This window comes from Apus apus, chromosome 7, assembly GCF_020740795.1.
Source record: "Apus apus isolate bApuApu2 chromosome 7, bApuApu2.pri.cur, whole genome shotgun sequence".
Classification (NCBI taxonomy): domain Eukaryota; kingdom Metazoa; phylum Chordata; class Aves; order Apodiformes; family Apodidae; genus Apus; species Apus apus.
In genome coordinates this window covers 1,984,439-2,002,381 of record NC_067288.1, presented here as the reverse complement: position 1 = coordinate 2,002,381, position 17,943 = coordinate 1,984,439, and the positions used below count along the sequence as shown (strand labels likewise).

The 17,943-nt window shown below is 46.0% G+C and overlaps 1 protein-coding gene across 4 annotated transcripts in view; it reads left to right on the top strand.

Moving 5' to 3' along the window:
- The window catches only part of C7H1orf21 (chromosome 7 C1orf21 homolog), a 106,143-nt gene that overhangs the window by 87,116 nt on the left and 1,084 nt on the right, over positions 1-17,943 (top strand). For all 4 annotated transcript variants that reach the window (XM_051624406.1, XM_051624407.1, XM_051624408.1 and 1 more), the window contains exons 4-5: positions 7,269-7,345; positions 10,844-10,904. In XM_051624406.1, coding sequence (XP_051480366.1) covers positions 7,269-7,345; positions 10,844-10,904 — 138 coding nt within the window. The remainder of the gene's footprint in view (positions 1-7,268; positions 7,346-10,843; positions 10,905-17,943) is intronic.

Here is a 17,943-nt window from a genome sequence, read left to right as displayed (position 1 = left end):
CACGTTTCCAGAGGGCTTTCCTGTGTTGTCAGCCAGGGGGAACTGCGAACACATTGTGGGAGTAACTGGTGTGAGAATGCCTGCCTGTTGGTGGGACACGTGGAGGTTGTTGCTGTGAGACCTTGCTGTACACACGAGGATCATCCCTGCGGCTGTGGGTGCCCACATAGATTTGTATTTATATGGATGAGCAGGGCTGTTCTCAGCTTTCTGTCATCTCACTTCTCAGGGTTACCTCAGTCAAAGTTTCTTGCTACCATTTTGCTCTGTTTACATTTAAGTGTCTTTCCATTTGCACCATATTTTCTAATTATATCAGCACTTTTTTCTTCTCTTTAAACAACAAACCCAGCAGGATGTTTTCTTTTGCTCCTTTCCCTGGCCTTTCCATCCTTTGTAAATCTCAGGTTTGAACAAGAGAGAAAACATCTTATGTGTATCCTGTAAGATCCACTGTCCAGACTGGGTTAATGAGACACTCTCATTGTCCTAACATCTGGGAGGGTCTCAGTGCACCTCATGGGACTGTGCTGATACGATAAGAAACATGTAATCAACATCGTCTACTGAAACTTACAATTTGTAGATAAAAACCAGCAACCAGTGTAACTGCAGATTCTGCAAGAGGAAACACCATCAACATGCTGTTGTTTTGCAGATGGAGGGAACCAGGTGTTATTTTAACACCTCCTCAAATTGGCTATTTGATGGTCGCCGTCTTTCTAACGAGCCCAACCTAAAATGTAAGGCAGTGACGTAGCGTATGTGGCCCTGGGGAGTCATCGGTCTTGGTTGTTTTGGACAGTGCAGGAACATCTCAGGAGGCTTCACTTGCTTGTGCCTGATGTGGAGGCATCTCTCAGGGAACTGATTTTCCAAAGGGCAGGTGCAGAGCATGTTCCAAAAACAAGCTGAAAAGGTTCCCTCTTAGCTTTAGAAAACCAACATTCCAGAAATCGCTACAGTTGCTGTAGGCCCAGCAATTACAAAAGTCACAAAACAGGACATACCTTTTTCTTTAGATGTGTTCTCTTGTATATGTTTGAAGAGCATAAAGCTCTTCAAAACCATCCCAGTGAACTGTAGCAGCAATAACCTACTTGTCATTCCAGCAAAGTGCCTTCTTGAGGCAAAAACTAATGGACACATGCCCTGCTGCAGACAGTTACTCTCAAGACTGTCTACACCACTTATTCCTGGCTATAAATGTTTTACAGACTTCAGGCAATATTGTTGTTTCATGCTTAATGCCAGCTCTTTCCATGCCAAGTGGCATTCCACTTGGTGGAAAACTGCCTTTGGGAGACATGCATGAAAAAAATTGAGAGCGTAATATATACATTTTCTACAAATAAGTGTGTTTTTGTAAAAGCTTCTTGAGTGAGAGAATCATTGACGGCACAGACTTAATAAGCAGAAAGTTAATTTCTGAGCCAGGTTTTGTTATCCAGGGTGGCTGTACAATCCAGAAAAGCCACATACCTGCAAAAGAGCAAGGTTAGTTGTGCTTTTTGTTGCCACATGCCCTAAAACCTCTGAAATTTCCTCAAGAGTCAGTCTAGTCTTCTGAGTTACCAGTAATGCAGTTTTTAACTTTTATCCATTTATTTTTTTATTTGCTAGATAATGCTTTCAACCCCTCTGGTGTACCAAAGCCATTAAAGATGTGGTATATGAATGAGAGTTGGAGAGCAGGTCTCCTTTCATGCCCATGGCCTTTTATTTGTACTATTTTTGGGTGTCTTTCAATGTAAGCAAGTATTCTTGGTGCCTTCAGACAATCCCAGGTCAGCTTAATTTCTGGTGTTTATAGCTGTTAGGGATAGTTTTCAGCCTCTTGCAAAGGGGATGTTCCTCAGCTTTTGCAAATTGCTTCCTACTGGAAATCTCGGAGACGTGTCCTTTCCTTTGCTTCCTGCTCATGTTCCCAAGGTTTTATTACATGGATAAGTAAGACTCCTGCTGAAGGAACAAGGTAATTTCACATTTGAAATGAAACTTCATGCAGCGCTGTAGATACAGTTGGTTTTGGCTGGTGTCTCACCACCCTCACAGTTTGCAGCATGTTCTCAGTACCCGTGCTCTTTCTTGGTCTCCAAATTCACCCAGTTTCCTTGTAATCCATCCTCTTCTTTAGTGTCATTTCGTTCTTCTCACTTGCCCTGAATTTCTCTGTTGGCTTTATTAGTGAATTATCCAAGTCTGGTGAAGGATCTCCATGGAGGTTGTGTTTATTTTGATCAGGCACCACAAACATTTGTCTTTTGTGTTTTGAAGGGCTGGCTGAAAGCCACTGTGTGTTCAGTTGCAAGGCTCTTGTTTACTTGGCACCAGGTCTTGCTGAGCAAGATGCATAGGTGTATGTGCTCATGGGTGCATGACTGGTAAATAAACACCACAGGCAACATTACCTAATGTCTCCGATTGCAGCGTGTGGATGTCTTTCTGGTGGGCTGTAGAAAGCTGCTCAGTTTTGCACCTTTCTTTTTTTTACCTGCTTTTATCCCATTTTGGATAACCACGCAGGTACCCACCTCCATCATCAGATGAGTCCATGATTTTCATCATCCCTTACACCATGCATAGGATCCCAAGAGGAGGAGGAGGGTGAACTCTGTGTGTTAGCACATCTAACATACATGATCCATACCATCCCCTGCCTCATCACCCCATGTGCCCTTGATCCCCATCTGGACAGCATCATGTGTATGTATGTATCCCTTATGGCAGGGATAATGTCACTCCCCTGATGAAATTGCATCCGGGAATAATCTTCTCTCACCAGCATCTGAGATTCTTCAGTGCTCGATTTGCCCCTTTGTTACAAAGTGACCCTAAACAACATTTTCAGGTGGTTTGGCTTCCAGGCAGCTAGGGAAAGAAGAAAGGAACTCTCTTCCTGCCAAATGATAATACAAAAAGGAAAGGCTCGTGTGTGTATAAAGCCAGGGAACTCGGGTGAAATCTCAGAGGTTGGTACTTCTCCCTTTTTCACCCTGATGCATCAAGACAGGCCACATGAAATACTGTTCCCTGAGGCTGGTCCTCCTAACCAAGGGAGGTAAAAAGTGCTGGGCTGGCCTATGGAAATTTTGCAGCTCATCTTTTGTGCCATTTCTGACTGATACATTTGGTTTCCTTCTTTACAAATACAATTATTTTAAATAGCAGCTTATGGTATAAAAAGAAAAGAAATACTTGATGATGAATTACATGGCTCCAGAAAGCAGTTTGAAAGGCACTGTGGGCTCCTTTTGGAGAAAAGTGTCATCTTGATATAAATCAGGAATATTATTTTATAAATATTTGATTAGCTGTAAACTACCAATATAGAGTAAAATGTGATCCCTGTGTGGAGAGGCCCTTGGTGTTACCATCAACTTCAATATATTTAGTAGTAAATCTAGAGAAAAAATTGCCTTAAAAATTATACTAATTTGGAAGAATGTGCTACTGTCAAATATCTCCAAGGCACACTTACAAATTAAATACTCCAGCCTCTTCCAAATTAAACAAAAAACAGCCTCAAAATGAAGAACTCCATTTTACTTACATGGTTGTATATTTTCTTCATTATTGCAACTTTAGGGGAAAAACAATTAAAGACCTAAAAGTGATGAAAATTGGCCATGAGATTAGGTAGTAGAATTGCTGCTGCCAGCTTTAATTGATTTCTCCCTGGCCAATTTAATTAAAAAAAGCATAAAATAATGGATTGTCTCTTCATACATTATGTTAACACTTCTGAAAGCATCTCTTAAAAATCAGGCCTGTGTCAAGAGAGTTGAGAAGGACTGTTAGCAGCTTACCTGAGTCCATCTGTGGCAGTTTTATAAGGAGAGCAAAATACCTCAAATGAAGTTTGCATGTCTGTAGAAATGGGCTTGGAGAGGGGAGGGAAATGCTGACAGATATTTAATTATGGCAGCAGTGGCTGTGGCTGTGTTAATAGCATCTGGCAGCAGAGTCTGCCATCTGTTAACGCCCTGAAATTCTGATATGGTCCATCCTTTGTGGGGAAATTAGTGATAATTAACAAATCTATCAAGTGATACCACCTTGATTGGATGATGGCTTTACCTTGCTAATGATTAATAGGAAAACAATGGTGGGTAAAATGGCCACTCTTCACCTTTGTCCTGGAAAACCAGCTAATGCTGCTACCCGAGTGCAGCATCCTGGAGGGTTTAGTTCTAAGCTGTGGTGTGAGACATCATTTAGTGCATGTCCTTTAAATAATCCTTATAAGCAGAGCTAGATTAAAAGCAAATATTTTCATTTTAATTTCTATTTGCAACAGACTAGGGCTTTAAAATGAGTCGTAGTTCTGCTGATGCATGGTAACTCATTTAATGTTAGATAAAGGACAAAATGAGGTTGAACTGAAAGCAGCCTCCCAGTACTTGAAAGGGGCTCCAGGAAAGCTGGGGAGGGGCTTTTCATCAGAGAAGATAGTGGTAGGACAAGGGGTAATGGTTTTAAACTGAGAGAGGGGGGATTCAGGTTAGATATTAGGAAGAAATTTTTCACTCTAAGGGTGGTGAGGAGCTGGGATGGGTTGCCCAGGGAGGTTGTTGATGCCCCATCCCTGGAGGTTTTTAAGGCCAGGTTGGATGAGGTTTTGTGCAACCTGATCTAGTGGTTCCCTGCTCATGGCAGGGGGGTTGGAACTTAATGATTTATATGGTCCCTTCCAACCTTAATGATTCTATGATTCTATGAAATAACCCTTCAACCAAAGTCAGTCAGCCTGGGACAGCCATCTGACTTCATTAAAGCATTTTAGGCTTTCTTTTTTTTTTTTGTAAGCTTCATATTAGAATCAAAACCATTAACTTCTGATGAATCACTGTGTTTTCAAGGTGACGGGAAGAAAATACTCAATTTGTTTGTATTTGGAATAATTGGGGTTTTATATCTATTTTTGTCAAAGCCAATATTTGGGTCAATATAGTGAAATGTTACTGCCATAAATAATAGCTATAAACAAAGCACTGAACCAGTTTGAGGCCTGGTTGGGTTTTATTTTTCCCTAAACTTCTCTTTTTCTGTTTGTTCCTGCTGAGCAACAGATGGAGAAGGTGGCATACTCTGCTTAAGCTGAAGAATTGTAAGCAATAGATAATTGAGGTGTGTTAATTATCAGAAGCAATAGGAGGGAAAGAGTAAAATTTGGGATCTTGAAGTCAAGTAATCTGCAGTTCTATTTCTGTTTTCCTGTGTGAGTCAGTTAATATTCTGAATATTGCTTTGGGACCCCCAGAAGGAAGGCAACATATATTTTTCTTGTGGCTTTCTATTTGTTCCTAAGTGACAGACCTTTCTTTAGGCTGGGATTGTGCTGACTCCAGCTACTGATGGAGCTGCACTGACTCCAGACTACCAGTGGAGGTGTGGAAGGCCGGGCTTGCACCCTGTGATGTGGCACAGCTCCCAGCACAGGAGCTGGAAATCAGAGCATTTCATTGAGGCAGGGGACTTGCAGCAATGTTTAGGTGGGGAAAAAGGTCTGTGCCTCCAGGTGATGGCATGCAGAGACAGAAGAGAGCCCAGAAATGCCCCCTGGGCTGCAGTAGGTGGGCAGGAGGTGCTATGGCTGCAGAACGTGGCTCCCACTGGGCCATCCAGATGTGTCATTCCAGATGTGCAGTGCAGGCTGTTCCTAGTTTCTGCCTCTGCATTGAGTACACAAACTGGTGGAGCAGAATTGAGGATAATGGCTTCCCTGGTCCATGAGGTTGGGATTTAGCTGATTCCTGGTTTTGGTGTCTTCTTCATGAGACCAGTGCCTCATTATTTTGCTTGACAGCTGCCTGAGTCATACATCAGCTCACATGAGCTGCAGGACTGTGTACGTGTGTGCTCACCATGCACACGTGCAGAGTCATCCCCAGTTAACACTTAAAATTAGAAGATGCTTTGAAATCAGGTGGTTTAACCTCCTCTTCTGCAGCTTCGACTGGACATCGTGGGCAGGCAGGGGGCTGGTGGGATTTAACAAACATACAGAGACCTTTGGTAAGGCTTGGGAAAAAGGCTTTTTTCTCTCTTACTGTTACTTTCATGCATGGCACTGTTTTCTGTCTAGGAGGATTAGAAGATATGCATTAAACAGTGTTAAATGCATATGTGAGATGCTGAGGCAGTTGATGTTTACAGCTCTTGTAGAATTATTCATTAAAATATTAACTGCTAGACAGCCTTGTGTGTTTTTTTAAATTCAGTGGTACAGTAGCCCTCTTAAAAATCATCTTGTGTGATTCAGACATTCACAGATTAAATAAGACAAAACAAAGCCACCAAAATTACCCACAAAAGCACTAATTCTTTGGTTTACAATTACGGGTGTGACGTGCCAAAGGAATTCAGACGGATTTGTGCAGGGTTGAGCTATGAGGTTTGACTCAGCTCTCTCCCATCTGCACCAGCAGCTTTCCCTAACACACAGCACTGGGATCATCTGGAAGGGGCCGTATCCTTCTCCAGGTTTTGGCAGACAATAGATATGTGTGTGCGCTCAGCTTTGGGTTACAGAAGCTTTTGGCACAAGGACAAGGTGCTACCTTGAAACTCTAGCTCTCCACTAAACTCTTTTCCCTCCCCACCCCTTTGTGAAGATGTTTTCCATGGCTCTGGTCCTTCACGGGGGACACAGTCGTGTTCTTGTCTATAAACATATTCCAGTTTGCTTCCTTGGGTCCCTTGTGTCCAATTGTCTGAGCAGGTCAAGTCGGCTCTTGCTGCTCTTATCACCGGCACGTTTAACATCTGCTTTCTCCCATGGATGGTTTGCTACATGGTGCTAATGTTTCTCACCCCTGTTGTGAGCAAACCCACAGGTCTGGGGTGGCTCAGGGGCTCTGCCTGGTGAGTGCCCTGCCTTGCTCTGCTGAAGGCACCAGTTTCTGTGCAGAGGTGCCTACGTGGAGCCCGGCCACAGCTGCACTCCCTGTTCTCCATGGACCACGGCAGAGTTATTAGCCAGCCCCCTGTTTGATCCCTATGCATCCCAGATGGATTTTGCCTGCTGACCTGGAGGCAATCCCCCAGGCCACCAAACCCGTGACATTTAAAAATTGCCTGCTCAGGGTCATTGTCTCAACTGTGTTGCCTTTCCTTTGTTTTTGATGAGGTCTTCTCATTCGGATGTAGAGGTGGAAGAGCCTGAACCCAGTGCAGGGTGACACTGTGATGACAAATGTCTGTCATGCTTTGTGTGCTTCATAGATACTGATGACAGCTCTGTTGTGTTTTTTTGTGTGTTTCAGGAAAAAAGTGCCAGTTCAAATGTAAGACTTAAATCAAATAAAGAGATCCCAGGATTAGTACATCAACCCAGAGCAAAGTAAGTTCAGTTTTGTTTTATTTGTATAATCACAGGATGAAGCAGTATCTGTGAGAATCCCAGTTATTGTGTAGTGAAAACCAGTTGGTGGTTCCAGCAGCCCAGAAACCATGCCCAATTTAAATGCAACAGGTAAGGTCACCCATGTCCCAGTACCAGTGACCCAGCCAGGCAGTGCTTTGTGCCAGCTCCCTGCAGCATCCACTCCTTGCACGTGGAGATGCAGGACTTAGAAATGTGTGAGACACGTCTTGCTGTGCCTTATAGGAGTTCCATGCTGTGCTATTTCCCAGCTTTCCATACAACTTACACATAAACAAAATTATATATGCCCTAGTGTTCCTAAATACTACCAGTTAAGTTCCCAGGGAGGTTTTTGCTAGCTGTTGGCTTAGGTTAGCAGCTGTACTGCCTGGGATTAGGAATGGTAAACTTCTTCCATTTAAAATTAAGGTGTTTCTCCATCCTTCCCTGGCAGTTCTGTGCTGGCTGAGAGCAGTCAGTGTTACATATGCCACGAAATATTTAATTCCTGTGACAGAGCTGGTTAGTGATAGTAGTAACTAATTTCTTATCTAAATCACTGTTACTTTTTAATTGCTAATTGGATTGAAAGCAACAGATTCTGTGGAGCTGTATATCAGGTTCGTAAGGAAGGAGGGATAAGGCTCTGCTGTTGGATTTTGAACAATAGTGGAAAAGCTGTTCTTTATGCTGTGCCTTCGGGGCACTTATTAACTTAAACTTGCTGCATACCAAGTGTGTGTCAAGTCTGTGAACTTCAGTAATTTCCTAATGAACTGACAGGATAATTGAGCCTCCTTTCAAAAGGAAAAATCGAGTGCTTCAGATGTAATTGCAAAGAAGTTGAGGAGGTGGAGGTAAAATCACCCTTCAGCAAAGCTGTATTTTGATACTGTGGCTTGGTCCTTCCCAGCAGGGTCAGAGATGTATTTAAGGTGTTCTAACAGGAGGCTAATCAGCCCGGGGTACAAAAGGGATGTTTCTTTTGCTGGGTTATCTCTTCTGGTGCATCCAAGGCAGAGGAGGAGGATCCCTTCCCTCAACCTGCTGGTCATGGAGCTGGTGATGCACCCAGGACATGCTTGGCTGTCTGGGCTGCCAGCACACATTGCTGGCTCACCTCCAGTTTGTCACCCACCGGCATCCCCAGGTCCTTCTTCAGGGCTGCTCTCCATCCATTCATCACCCAGCCTGTACTGATACTGGAGATAAAGATCCCATCTTTGGCAAAACGTGTTTCATTGGCCTGCCATGAAACACCTGAAGATGCATTCTCGTGCCATCTGATGCGCTTCTTACCAAGAAAATTAAATCCACATTTCTGTTTGGGGAGAGCTTTTTCTTCTGGAGGGATACCCAAGAACTCTGCTTACATTTGGTGGTTTTCAGACTCTTCATGTTCTGACGCTCTGCTCATTTACTGTGGCAGCTCCTCACCCTGCCAAGGATTTTGCAGTTTTTCAGGGCTCCTCAAAATACACTCTGTGTCAGCACTTGGGTGTGTTGTGTCTCTAAATCACAGGGCAGTTTTACTGCCCAGCCAAACTTCTCTGAAGATCATGGCCTGCAAGGACTTCAGGACCTCCTTTGGGATTTTAAATGTATATGGCAACACAATACTCCTTTTTCCCCCCTCCCCTTCCTTTAGTTTCCTTATGAATTATGGTTGGGGTGAGTCACTATGATATCATTTCACAGAATCAAAGAATTGTTACAGTTAGAAAATGCCGCTAGGATCAGTGAGTCCAACCGCCCACCCAGGAGAACTCCTTTTATTAGCAACTGGATCTATGATGTTGCCAAGGCAAGAATATGTTCCTGGTGCTCACCTACCCAGAAAGGGCTGGACTGCCCTAAAAGCCCCTCTCTGAGACACCTGAGTGTGCAGGTAACAGGCTTGGCTGCCCCTAAGCAGCAATTTGTTTCCCCGTCTCAGGTGGAGGGGGCAGCCTGAGGGACAGGCAGACTGCTGGGGACAGCAGCTCCCACAGCCACTGAAAGGTAAATTGTTCCCTCTCCCGAATTACCAGCTGCAGGTTTTAATGCAGCTCCTGAAGCCTTCTCTTCTGAACTGAGCCCTCATTTATGGACAGCATAAGCAGGTCATTGTACACGTCCATCCCGGTAGCGAGTGGAGTGTGAATGCCCAGCTTTGTAGGAAAGGGCAGCTCATTGTTGGGCACTTGGGAAAAGCTTTAGCTGATGGCAGCTGAAAGGATCGTGCTGAGGAAGAGGAGTCTGGGGTGGGAATTCAGCAAGCCAAACCAGCCCTTAGTGTCAGAGAAAATCTGAGACCTGTGTATCCTTCTAACCATTTGGCATCGCTGTTAGCACTGGCACTAGTCTCCCACCCTTCCTTTTTTGCACCTTTTTTTGTCCCACACTGGGTCCCTGGCCCTTTTCTGCAGCCCCCGTGGGCCCAGGCACTCCTCCCTGCTGTGCTTCCAGAGCATGCTCCAGCTCCACCTTCCCAGAGGGTTATCATCACTTCAGGAAGGACGCGGTCACCACCCTCTACCATGAATACGGCAGACACACCCCTCCTGCTGTCTGCCACACATCCTTCTCTGCCTCCTCATCTTTTCCTTTGCATCCGACCTCCCTGTATTTTTAGCTTGCAGATCCCCCTTGGGGAAGGGCCTGGTGTCTTGTGCCACCATCAGCATTTTACAGACAACCAAGAGTGATTTCCAGCCCTCTTCACTAATGCACGATCATATCATTAACCCTGAGCCTCCCGTGCTGCAGAGCTAGTTCACAGAATCCCAGACTGGTCTGGGTTGGAAGGGGCCTTAAAGATAATTTATTTCCAACCCCCTGCACGAGCAGGGACACCTCCCACTAGACTGGGTTGCTCAGAGCCCCATCCAACCTGGCCTGGAACACTTCCAGGGAGTGAAGGGAAATATCTGCATTGTCTGCTCAGGGAGCAGTATGGCCCACCCAGCTGGGAGGGGAAGGACCAGCCTGGTCAGGTCAACATCCTGGGGTGCTGAGCACAGAGCCCAGCTGTGGCAGGGCAGGCAGATCTTCCTGTGCAAGGCTTTAGCCTCACCTTGCAGACAACTCATTTTGTGGTGGTGAGGTTGGCAGTCTTGGATGACCTGTCTCAGTGCAGAGGGCTCTTTCGCTGGCCCAGGGCTGTTAAGTTTCTGCAACCTGCCTGGAACAGGGAATAGTCTCCTCAGGATACATGCAGGTCCTAGGTACCATCCCAGGTGTAGCACACAGAACTAAATGCAATCATTTTTGTGGGGGCAAAAAAAAACCCCACCACCACAACAAAAACAAACCAAAAAAACAATCAAGCAAACAGGTTAAAAACCTGTTATTTTAGACAAAAGTGTGAAGTGATTGGTGTCTCACAGTGGTGCAGGCTTACAGCTGAACCCCTCATCAGCCCTGCACCTTAGTGTCAGTATTTTAAAATGGAGGGCATCCTGTTGGTACTGATGATCTCCCTTTGCCTTTCAGCATGCACATCTCTGAAAGCCAACAAGAATTCTTCAGAATGCTGGATGAAAAAATTGAAAAGGTAAGACACAATAAAGCAAATGCATGTTCTCACTCGGGTGTGGGACATGGAGGTTTCCCAGCTCCATGGGGAGGACAACCAGACACTGTGTTGGAGTGCTCCATGTTCTCTGATACTTGGAGGAACTGTAGTCTGAGATTTCCACTTACTGCTCGTTGGTTCAATAGCTCAAGTGCAGAGAAGACCAAAAAGGTAGAGAGGTTGCAGGAGGTAGTGGAAAGAAACCTTTGCCTTGTGAAAACATCAGCAGGCTGGGATGAACAGCAAATTAACTCAGCTCAATCATAGAGACCATGTATGGACCACTGGATAAAGGAGAAGAGCAAAGTGAGGTTTGATGCCCTTAGTGACTTGATTTTTCTTTTAATCTCTGTAGGAGACAACTAAAACCGTAATGCCAGAAGCAGCTGGGATACCCTGCTTATTTCTTCCTGAATCTCTTTAAAATAGCTCACAGATCCTAAGGTTATGAGTAGTGTGGCTGTATGTACAGGTAACCCTGCCTCACGACCTACACTGAGTAAAATAATGATGCTGAAGATGATTTGAAGTAGAGAGTGAATAGTCCTTTACATACCTCATTGTCTCGATAGCAGCTTTCGTGTGTTTCAGAGGTTTTTTAGATGAGAATCCCAGCTTCTTTGTGAGATAATGCTGAATTTTTACTGCAACATAGATAGGAAACTGAGACTTGAGGAATTAAATGGGCTCTTTGGATCAAGCTTAGATCTGAGCTTTTGCTTATACTTTAAGCTGATGTTCACTCACCAACATACTCTTCACACTTCACATTTTGGAGTGGTGTATCTTATTTAGTACTTGAAATTAAATATTTGCTTCCTTGATTAGAATCAAGTCCTTTGCACTCCCAAATTGTAGTGTTGGGTTGCAGAGCAGGACTTGGATGACTCTGAATTTCTGCCACTGGTGGTGGCACTGCTGCTCTTAGGAGCTGCAGTCCTGCAGTGGGTGGATCTCTTGTTTGACCCGAGCAACAAATTTGTTACACTACTCTAAAAATTATTTCATGAAAGCGAAAAGGTAGATAAAAGGGAAGAGCAGAAGTAAGAAGGAGTTTGTAGATTCTTGAGTATTTCTATACCAGTGTTTCACTTCACCTATATGCATTTAAAAGTAGAATTTCCACATACCCGTAACATGGTGATCTCTCCTTCCAATCAATTCATCCACCCTGTAAATCTTTGGGTGCTTTTCCTGGGCATCATCACCTTCCATAATGTCAGACACAGAATCTCCAGTGAAATGGATTTTCCAAAGATCTATCCTATCAACGTAGCAGGCTATCTGGTGGCTGTATCTAATTCTGAGCAGAGCTTGTTTCTTGCTTTGGAGATTTGTTCCAGGGCAGTGGTGCCTTTCATTCACCAGCTGCCACGTTGGGATGCAGCTGACTGTGTCTCCTCTCTGTTTGGACCATGCTCTCCAATGCTTGCAGTTGTTCTCCAGGGCTGTTGTGCTAATTTATCTTCTAGATCAGGAGACTGCCTGTATAGAGGAAATTACAGTTTTATCTGTCAGAGAGAGAGAGGCAGCTCCTGTGCATTTCAAGCTGCTAGAGGTTGATGGGATTGGCAAGAGTTAATGTGCAGCTGAACATGGGATTTGCTTTCTCTGGGGACCTCCTGTGCTTGAGGAAATAGTCTTCCTGAGAGAAGTTTTGGGGTTTTTAATTTATCTTTGCCCACAATACACTGTTTTGATAGATACCCGCCACGAGTGCCAAAAAGATTGGAAAACATGAGGGGATTTGTTTGATCCCTAAATAGCATTTTGAGTCCTTTCTCCAGGGAAATGGAGGACAGCAGTCGAACAATTAAAGGAATTCTGTCACTGAGCAGCTCACCAGTTATGGCTGAGTTCAAAAGCAGTGTGACCAGCAGGTTGAGGGAGATGATTCTCCCCCTCTACTCCACTCTGGTGAGACCCCCTGTGCAGTGTTGTGTCCAGTTGTGGAGCCCCAGTACAGGAAGGACATGGAGCTGTTGGAGTGAGTCCAGAGAAGACCACAAACATGCTCAGAAGGCTGGAGCAGTTCTGCTCTGGAGAGAGGCTGAGAGAGTTGGGGTTGAGGGGAGAAGGAGGGGTGGAACCTGGAGAAGAGGGAGAGGGGAGACCTCTCTGTGGATAGCTCAGAGCACCTTCCAGTGCCTGAAGGGGCTACAGAAAAGCTGGGGAGGGACTTTTTGCAAGAGCATGGAGTGATAGGATGAGGGGGAATGGCTTTAAGCTGAAAAAGGGGAGATTTAGGGTAGACGTTAGGAAGAAATTCTTTCCTATGGAGATGGTGAGACCCTGGCCCAGGTTGCCCAGGGAAGCTGTGGCTGCCCCATCACTGGCAGTGTTCAGAGCTGGGTAGGATGGGGCTTGGAGCAACCTGGTCTAGTGGGAGGTGTCCCTGCCCATGGCAGGAGGGTTTGGGTTTAGATGGGTTTTAAGGTCATTTCCAACCCAAACCATTCTATGAAATAGTCTGCAGAAGTGAAGGGGCGTTGCCTGTGGTTGATGGTCCCAAAACATGTTGTAATGTTCATGTGGTAATCATGGCCATGAGTAGTGTTGGATTTGTAATGGAGACAGGCTGTTCATGGGCAGTGTCTACAGAAGCTCTAAATCAGAAGCAAAGCATCCCTCAACTTCATTGAAATCCTGAGGGGTGTCAGTTCTCCTAGTACAAATGAGTAAGAATTAGAGGGGGAAATTAAATGGGTGGTTTGGACAGGGAGGGAGGTCAGCTGAAATAAAATTTCTGTAATCAAAGTGTGGAATGGAAAGAGCACAGGCTGATGTTTTAGCAACTGAAAATACCAAAGATTTACGAACCCTTAAGGTCAAAACACCTCAGTGAAATGGTCTGGAGAATTTGTGTTGCAAAGTCTTGCCCCTGTCAGGACCCAGCACACACTCCTGGCTGCCCATATGAAGCTGAACTGCCTTCTGCAAATGCCACCCAAAGGTAAAAACCAGAATGTCAACCCAAGGGATGGAGCTTCTGCCTACCAAAACTCAGTGTCAAAACAGTGTGAGGCATTCAGAGGGAGACATCTGTTGCCATCTGTGCTTGAGTGTCTGCTCTGCTCAGAGAGCTAGAGCTGAACTTGCATGTGGAGAGCAGCGTGTGCTTATGGTAATCCAGCTCCTAGGGTTTGTTGGAAGGGAGAAGTACTGGAAGGACTTGGCCCTGGATGCTGAGGTAGGACTGCCTGAAGGTGTAAAAGTCAGCCTCACTCGTAGGGTTAGATGTCAGTTCTGCTGGTGCCAGCCCAGTCATTTCAGAGGCACCAGAATTTGAGCTAAAAAAAACCCCAAAACCTGGTGAGAAGCCGAAGATACGAAGTTGTGGGAGGCTGGACCTGCTGGGTAGAGTTAAGCAGTGGCCAGCACAGGATCCAGTAGCTACACCTCACGTGTAGCTGTCACATACATATAACAGACCAAGGAGTGCTTCTCGTGGTGGTGTTGCCATGGCATAGCAACGTGCATCCAGACAGGTAGGAACCAGGTGATGAAAAGGTTGAAGAGACCTCAGGGCAGCTTTGGGGTGGTTTTCAGCTGATGGGATGCTGGTGCAGTGGCCAAGGGTGAGCACAGCTTTGGTGGGACATGCACGGTGAGGAAAAGAAAGGGAAAGCCAGGTGGGGAGGACACGGCGCAGCCTCTTGTGTCTTGTTTAAAGAGTGAAGTTAGAGGCAGGGGCGGGATTATTGGGCTGAAACTCGTTACCAAAGCGCAGTGCTGTTAATGACTCTACTGATTTTTCACGAACAAAGTAAGAAACAGGCAAGAATTAGCACAGTGTACAATTATTTCGTGCCGCCCTCCAGCGTTCTCTTCCCAGCAAAACCAGACTGGGGAAGAGGGGTTCCCGCCGCCCAGCCGGGCCAGCGTCCCAGCGCCAGCCCCCTCCTCTGAAAGGGCCCACTGTGTCCTGCAGGCTCGTGCAGCCAGCACAGAAAAAAGGTCTGCTTGGTGCAGCCCTGCCAGCCTCCTCCTCTTCCTCCTCCTCTTCCTCCTCTCCTGGTCAGGACGCTGCTGCCAAGCCTGGAGCCGGGGAAGGAGCATCCCCAGAGCGGCCAGGCCCGCAGCCAAACAAAAGGCCATTCAGTTGGGGCAGCCTGGGGCTTTGTGTGCTGGCCTGTCACCCTCAGCGATGGCTAAAAGGGCTTTGCCTGTGATTTCTTTCTTCTTTTTTTGGTGTTTTTTTTCTCTAAACGGATCTAGCCAGCCGTGGTGTGTGCCCTGGATGGGGGTCACAGCATCGCTTCTCTCATGGGAGGTGTCCCTGCCTGTGGCAGAGGGGATGGAACTAGATGATCTTTAAGGTCCCTTCCACCCCAGAGCAGTCTGTGATGCCATGATGGATGCAGGGAGAGAGCAGGGGAATGAGCCCTTCTGGTTTGGGTACAAGCAGCAGAAAGGAGGGAGCATGAAGCTTTTTTTTTTTTTTTTAATTACCCTTAAATTCACACGCTTGTGTTAAGGCATTTCTGTGGACATACACAAAAATGTTGAAAGTTGGACTTTGAAACTGCAAGGAGGAAGATGGGATTTCTTGGGAATTACCTGGACTTGGGTGGGTGTGTGCCCATTCTCATCTTCCTCCGTGTAGTTAATTTGCACTCTCAATCATTGACGTTTATTTAATAGCCTGTGATGTTAGGGGCTGTTAAAGATGTTCCAGGATTAGCCACATACTCTGTGCCTGTGACTCTTCTGGACACAGGACCCTGCTCCTCTGGGCAGCAGGGGGAAGGGCTTGGCCAGCCATCCTCCAGCCTCATTTCCCAGCCACAGTGCTGCTCTCTCTGGCGGGGGTGGGTTGTCACCTTCTCTGCTTTCCTGATCCATCTGCTCCCAAAAAAGCCCCACCATCACTTCAGTGCACACTCAGACACTACCAGAGCTCCTCTGGAGCTCATCTTCTTTCTGCAGCTTCAGATGGTCAGTATTTCAGTGTGGTTTCTTCAGAAGGCCTTAGTGGCTGTGCAAGGTGTTTGCTCACCAATCTGAGTGAGGTTTGGCCCAGCCCCAGCAGGATAAAACCATCTCAAGCCCAGCAAGGCCTCTCACTGACTGCAGGTGCAAACCATTCAAGGTGTCATCTCCTCCAGCATCTCTCAACCATTCTCTGAAACAACCAGACAGCCAAAAATTGACATTTTCAAGTATTTTACTGGACTGGGGCCATGGTGCTTAGCAGGACCAAAGCAGCCTTCGTTCTCTGTTGGCAGGGAGATGGAGACCTCTCCTGCCTTTCTGCTCGAGGAGCACCAGAGAGAAACCCCTGTGTGCTGGATTTCCAGTGCAGCAGAGAAGGCAGCTTTGTGCTTTCTCTGATCTTTCTGAGGAACACTGACCTTCCTATTACTGATAAAAATTCAATTAGGGAATCAGATTTAGACAAAAGCTTTCGTCTAAAAATACCCCCAAATTATAGTAACTTTTTCTGTTTCCTGGTTGCATGGTTCCTCCCCCCTTCTCCTCTTGTTAGCAGGATAAATACCCTTGCTGTGCATTTGCTCACTTACCATGAGCTCTCTTTCAACAAGATGCTAAAAGCACCTGCTTAACTTTCTGCTCATGAGCTGCACCAGGGCTTAAACACCATTTCCCTTGTGCTTAAGGATTAGTATGTGCTTAGCCTCATGGGCTTGGGCCAGGACACTTCAGACCTTGCTGGGCTGAGCCCCACACACTTTGTTTTCATGCTGGGCACGTGTTGCTGTGGGTCTTTGCAGTGTAGAGGTGGGTGAGACCTGCCATTTCCAGGTCATGGCAAGGACTTCTTTGGCACGTTGCTTTTTAAGTGGCTTCTTGGCATCCTTTCAAGGAGCACTTGGTTGCCAGAGAGCAAACTCAGAAGCAGAACAACAGCAGGAGGAATAGAAGGGAAAAAGTGCCAGATGGCTTTCTTCTGTGTTTTGGGTCTGTTCTGGTGGCCACTGGTGCAGAATGGTGGGCTGTGGGCTCCCTCTTGAGCAGGAGGCCAAGGAAGCAGGTAAATTAAATGCCTGGTAATGCCCCGAGCTTCAGCCATCAGCTGCTGCTGGTGGCTTTCACAGCTCTGAAGCACGATGGACAAAGCCTCCATCACCACCAGCTTAGTCTCATGGTTTTGTCCAAGTGCATAGTGGTCCCTGGCATGGAGAGAACCTCTGGATTTGGGCTTTGCTGCAGAGTAGTTCAGCACTCCTCCTTTTAAACTGGAAGAGGGCAGATTTAGGTTAGACAGCATGAAGAAAGGGACACGTTTTGATTTGGGGGTGATGGGTGCCCCTTGGGTGAGTTGAGTTTCACTCATTTAATCACTGCAGTACTGGTCTCCTCTGTTTTCAGGAGGTTGCTGAGCTTTTACACTTGATTGCAGGTCTGAGACTCTTGTGATTTTCCTTTCCTCCTTTTTCATCATTGTCCTCTTTCTCTTCTCCTGCATTCGAGGCACTTCTTTTATGCAGGACATCTTTGGTGGCTTCTGTGCTGAAAAGCTCAGCTCTGGCTGTTCCTGTGTAGAGAAACAGGGACGTTGGGTCCTGTCAGGTTCTTTTTGCAGGAAGCAGCTAGTGAGGGACAGGACTTACCTTCTCCAGACCTTCCTGAGGTCAATAAGTAGACAGCTGCTGCTCTAAGTCTTGTGTTTAGGATGGGACAGAAGATGTAACACAGCTGGTCCTTGTTTTGTGAAGCTTAGTCTGTTTTCCCCCATTGTGCAAGTGTAATTTCAATACCTGTGGTGTTTTTTACTCCTAAGTTAAACTCTTGCTGAGGTTGTCAGGTGAGGTATTCCTGGTCACAGCACCTGCCTTGCCTTGCTCATAGCATTGGGTACTTTGTTGCTTTTGCCTCGGAGATGGTGTCTTCACAATGGATCTCTAGGGTTGTGTCCATCCAGGAGGATCTTCACATAAAATAGTTTTGTAAATCGGTTTATTGGACCTCCTGCCAGTTCAGTGTAGGGGATGAAAATTATGACCTCAAGAGTGACAGAAAGGGCAAGGGTCTCCTATCCTGGTTTCATGCAACA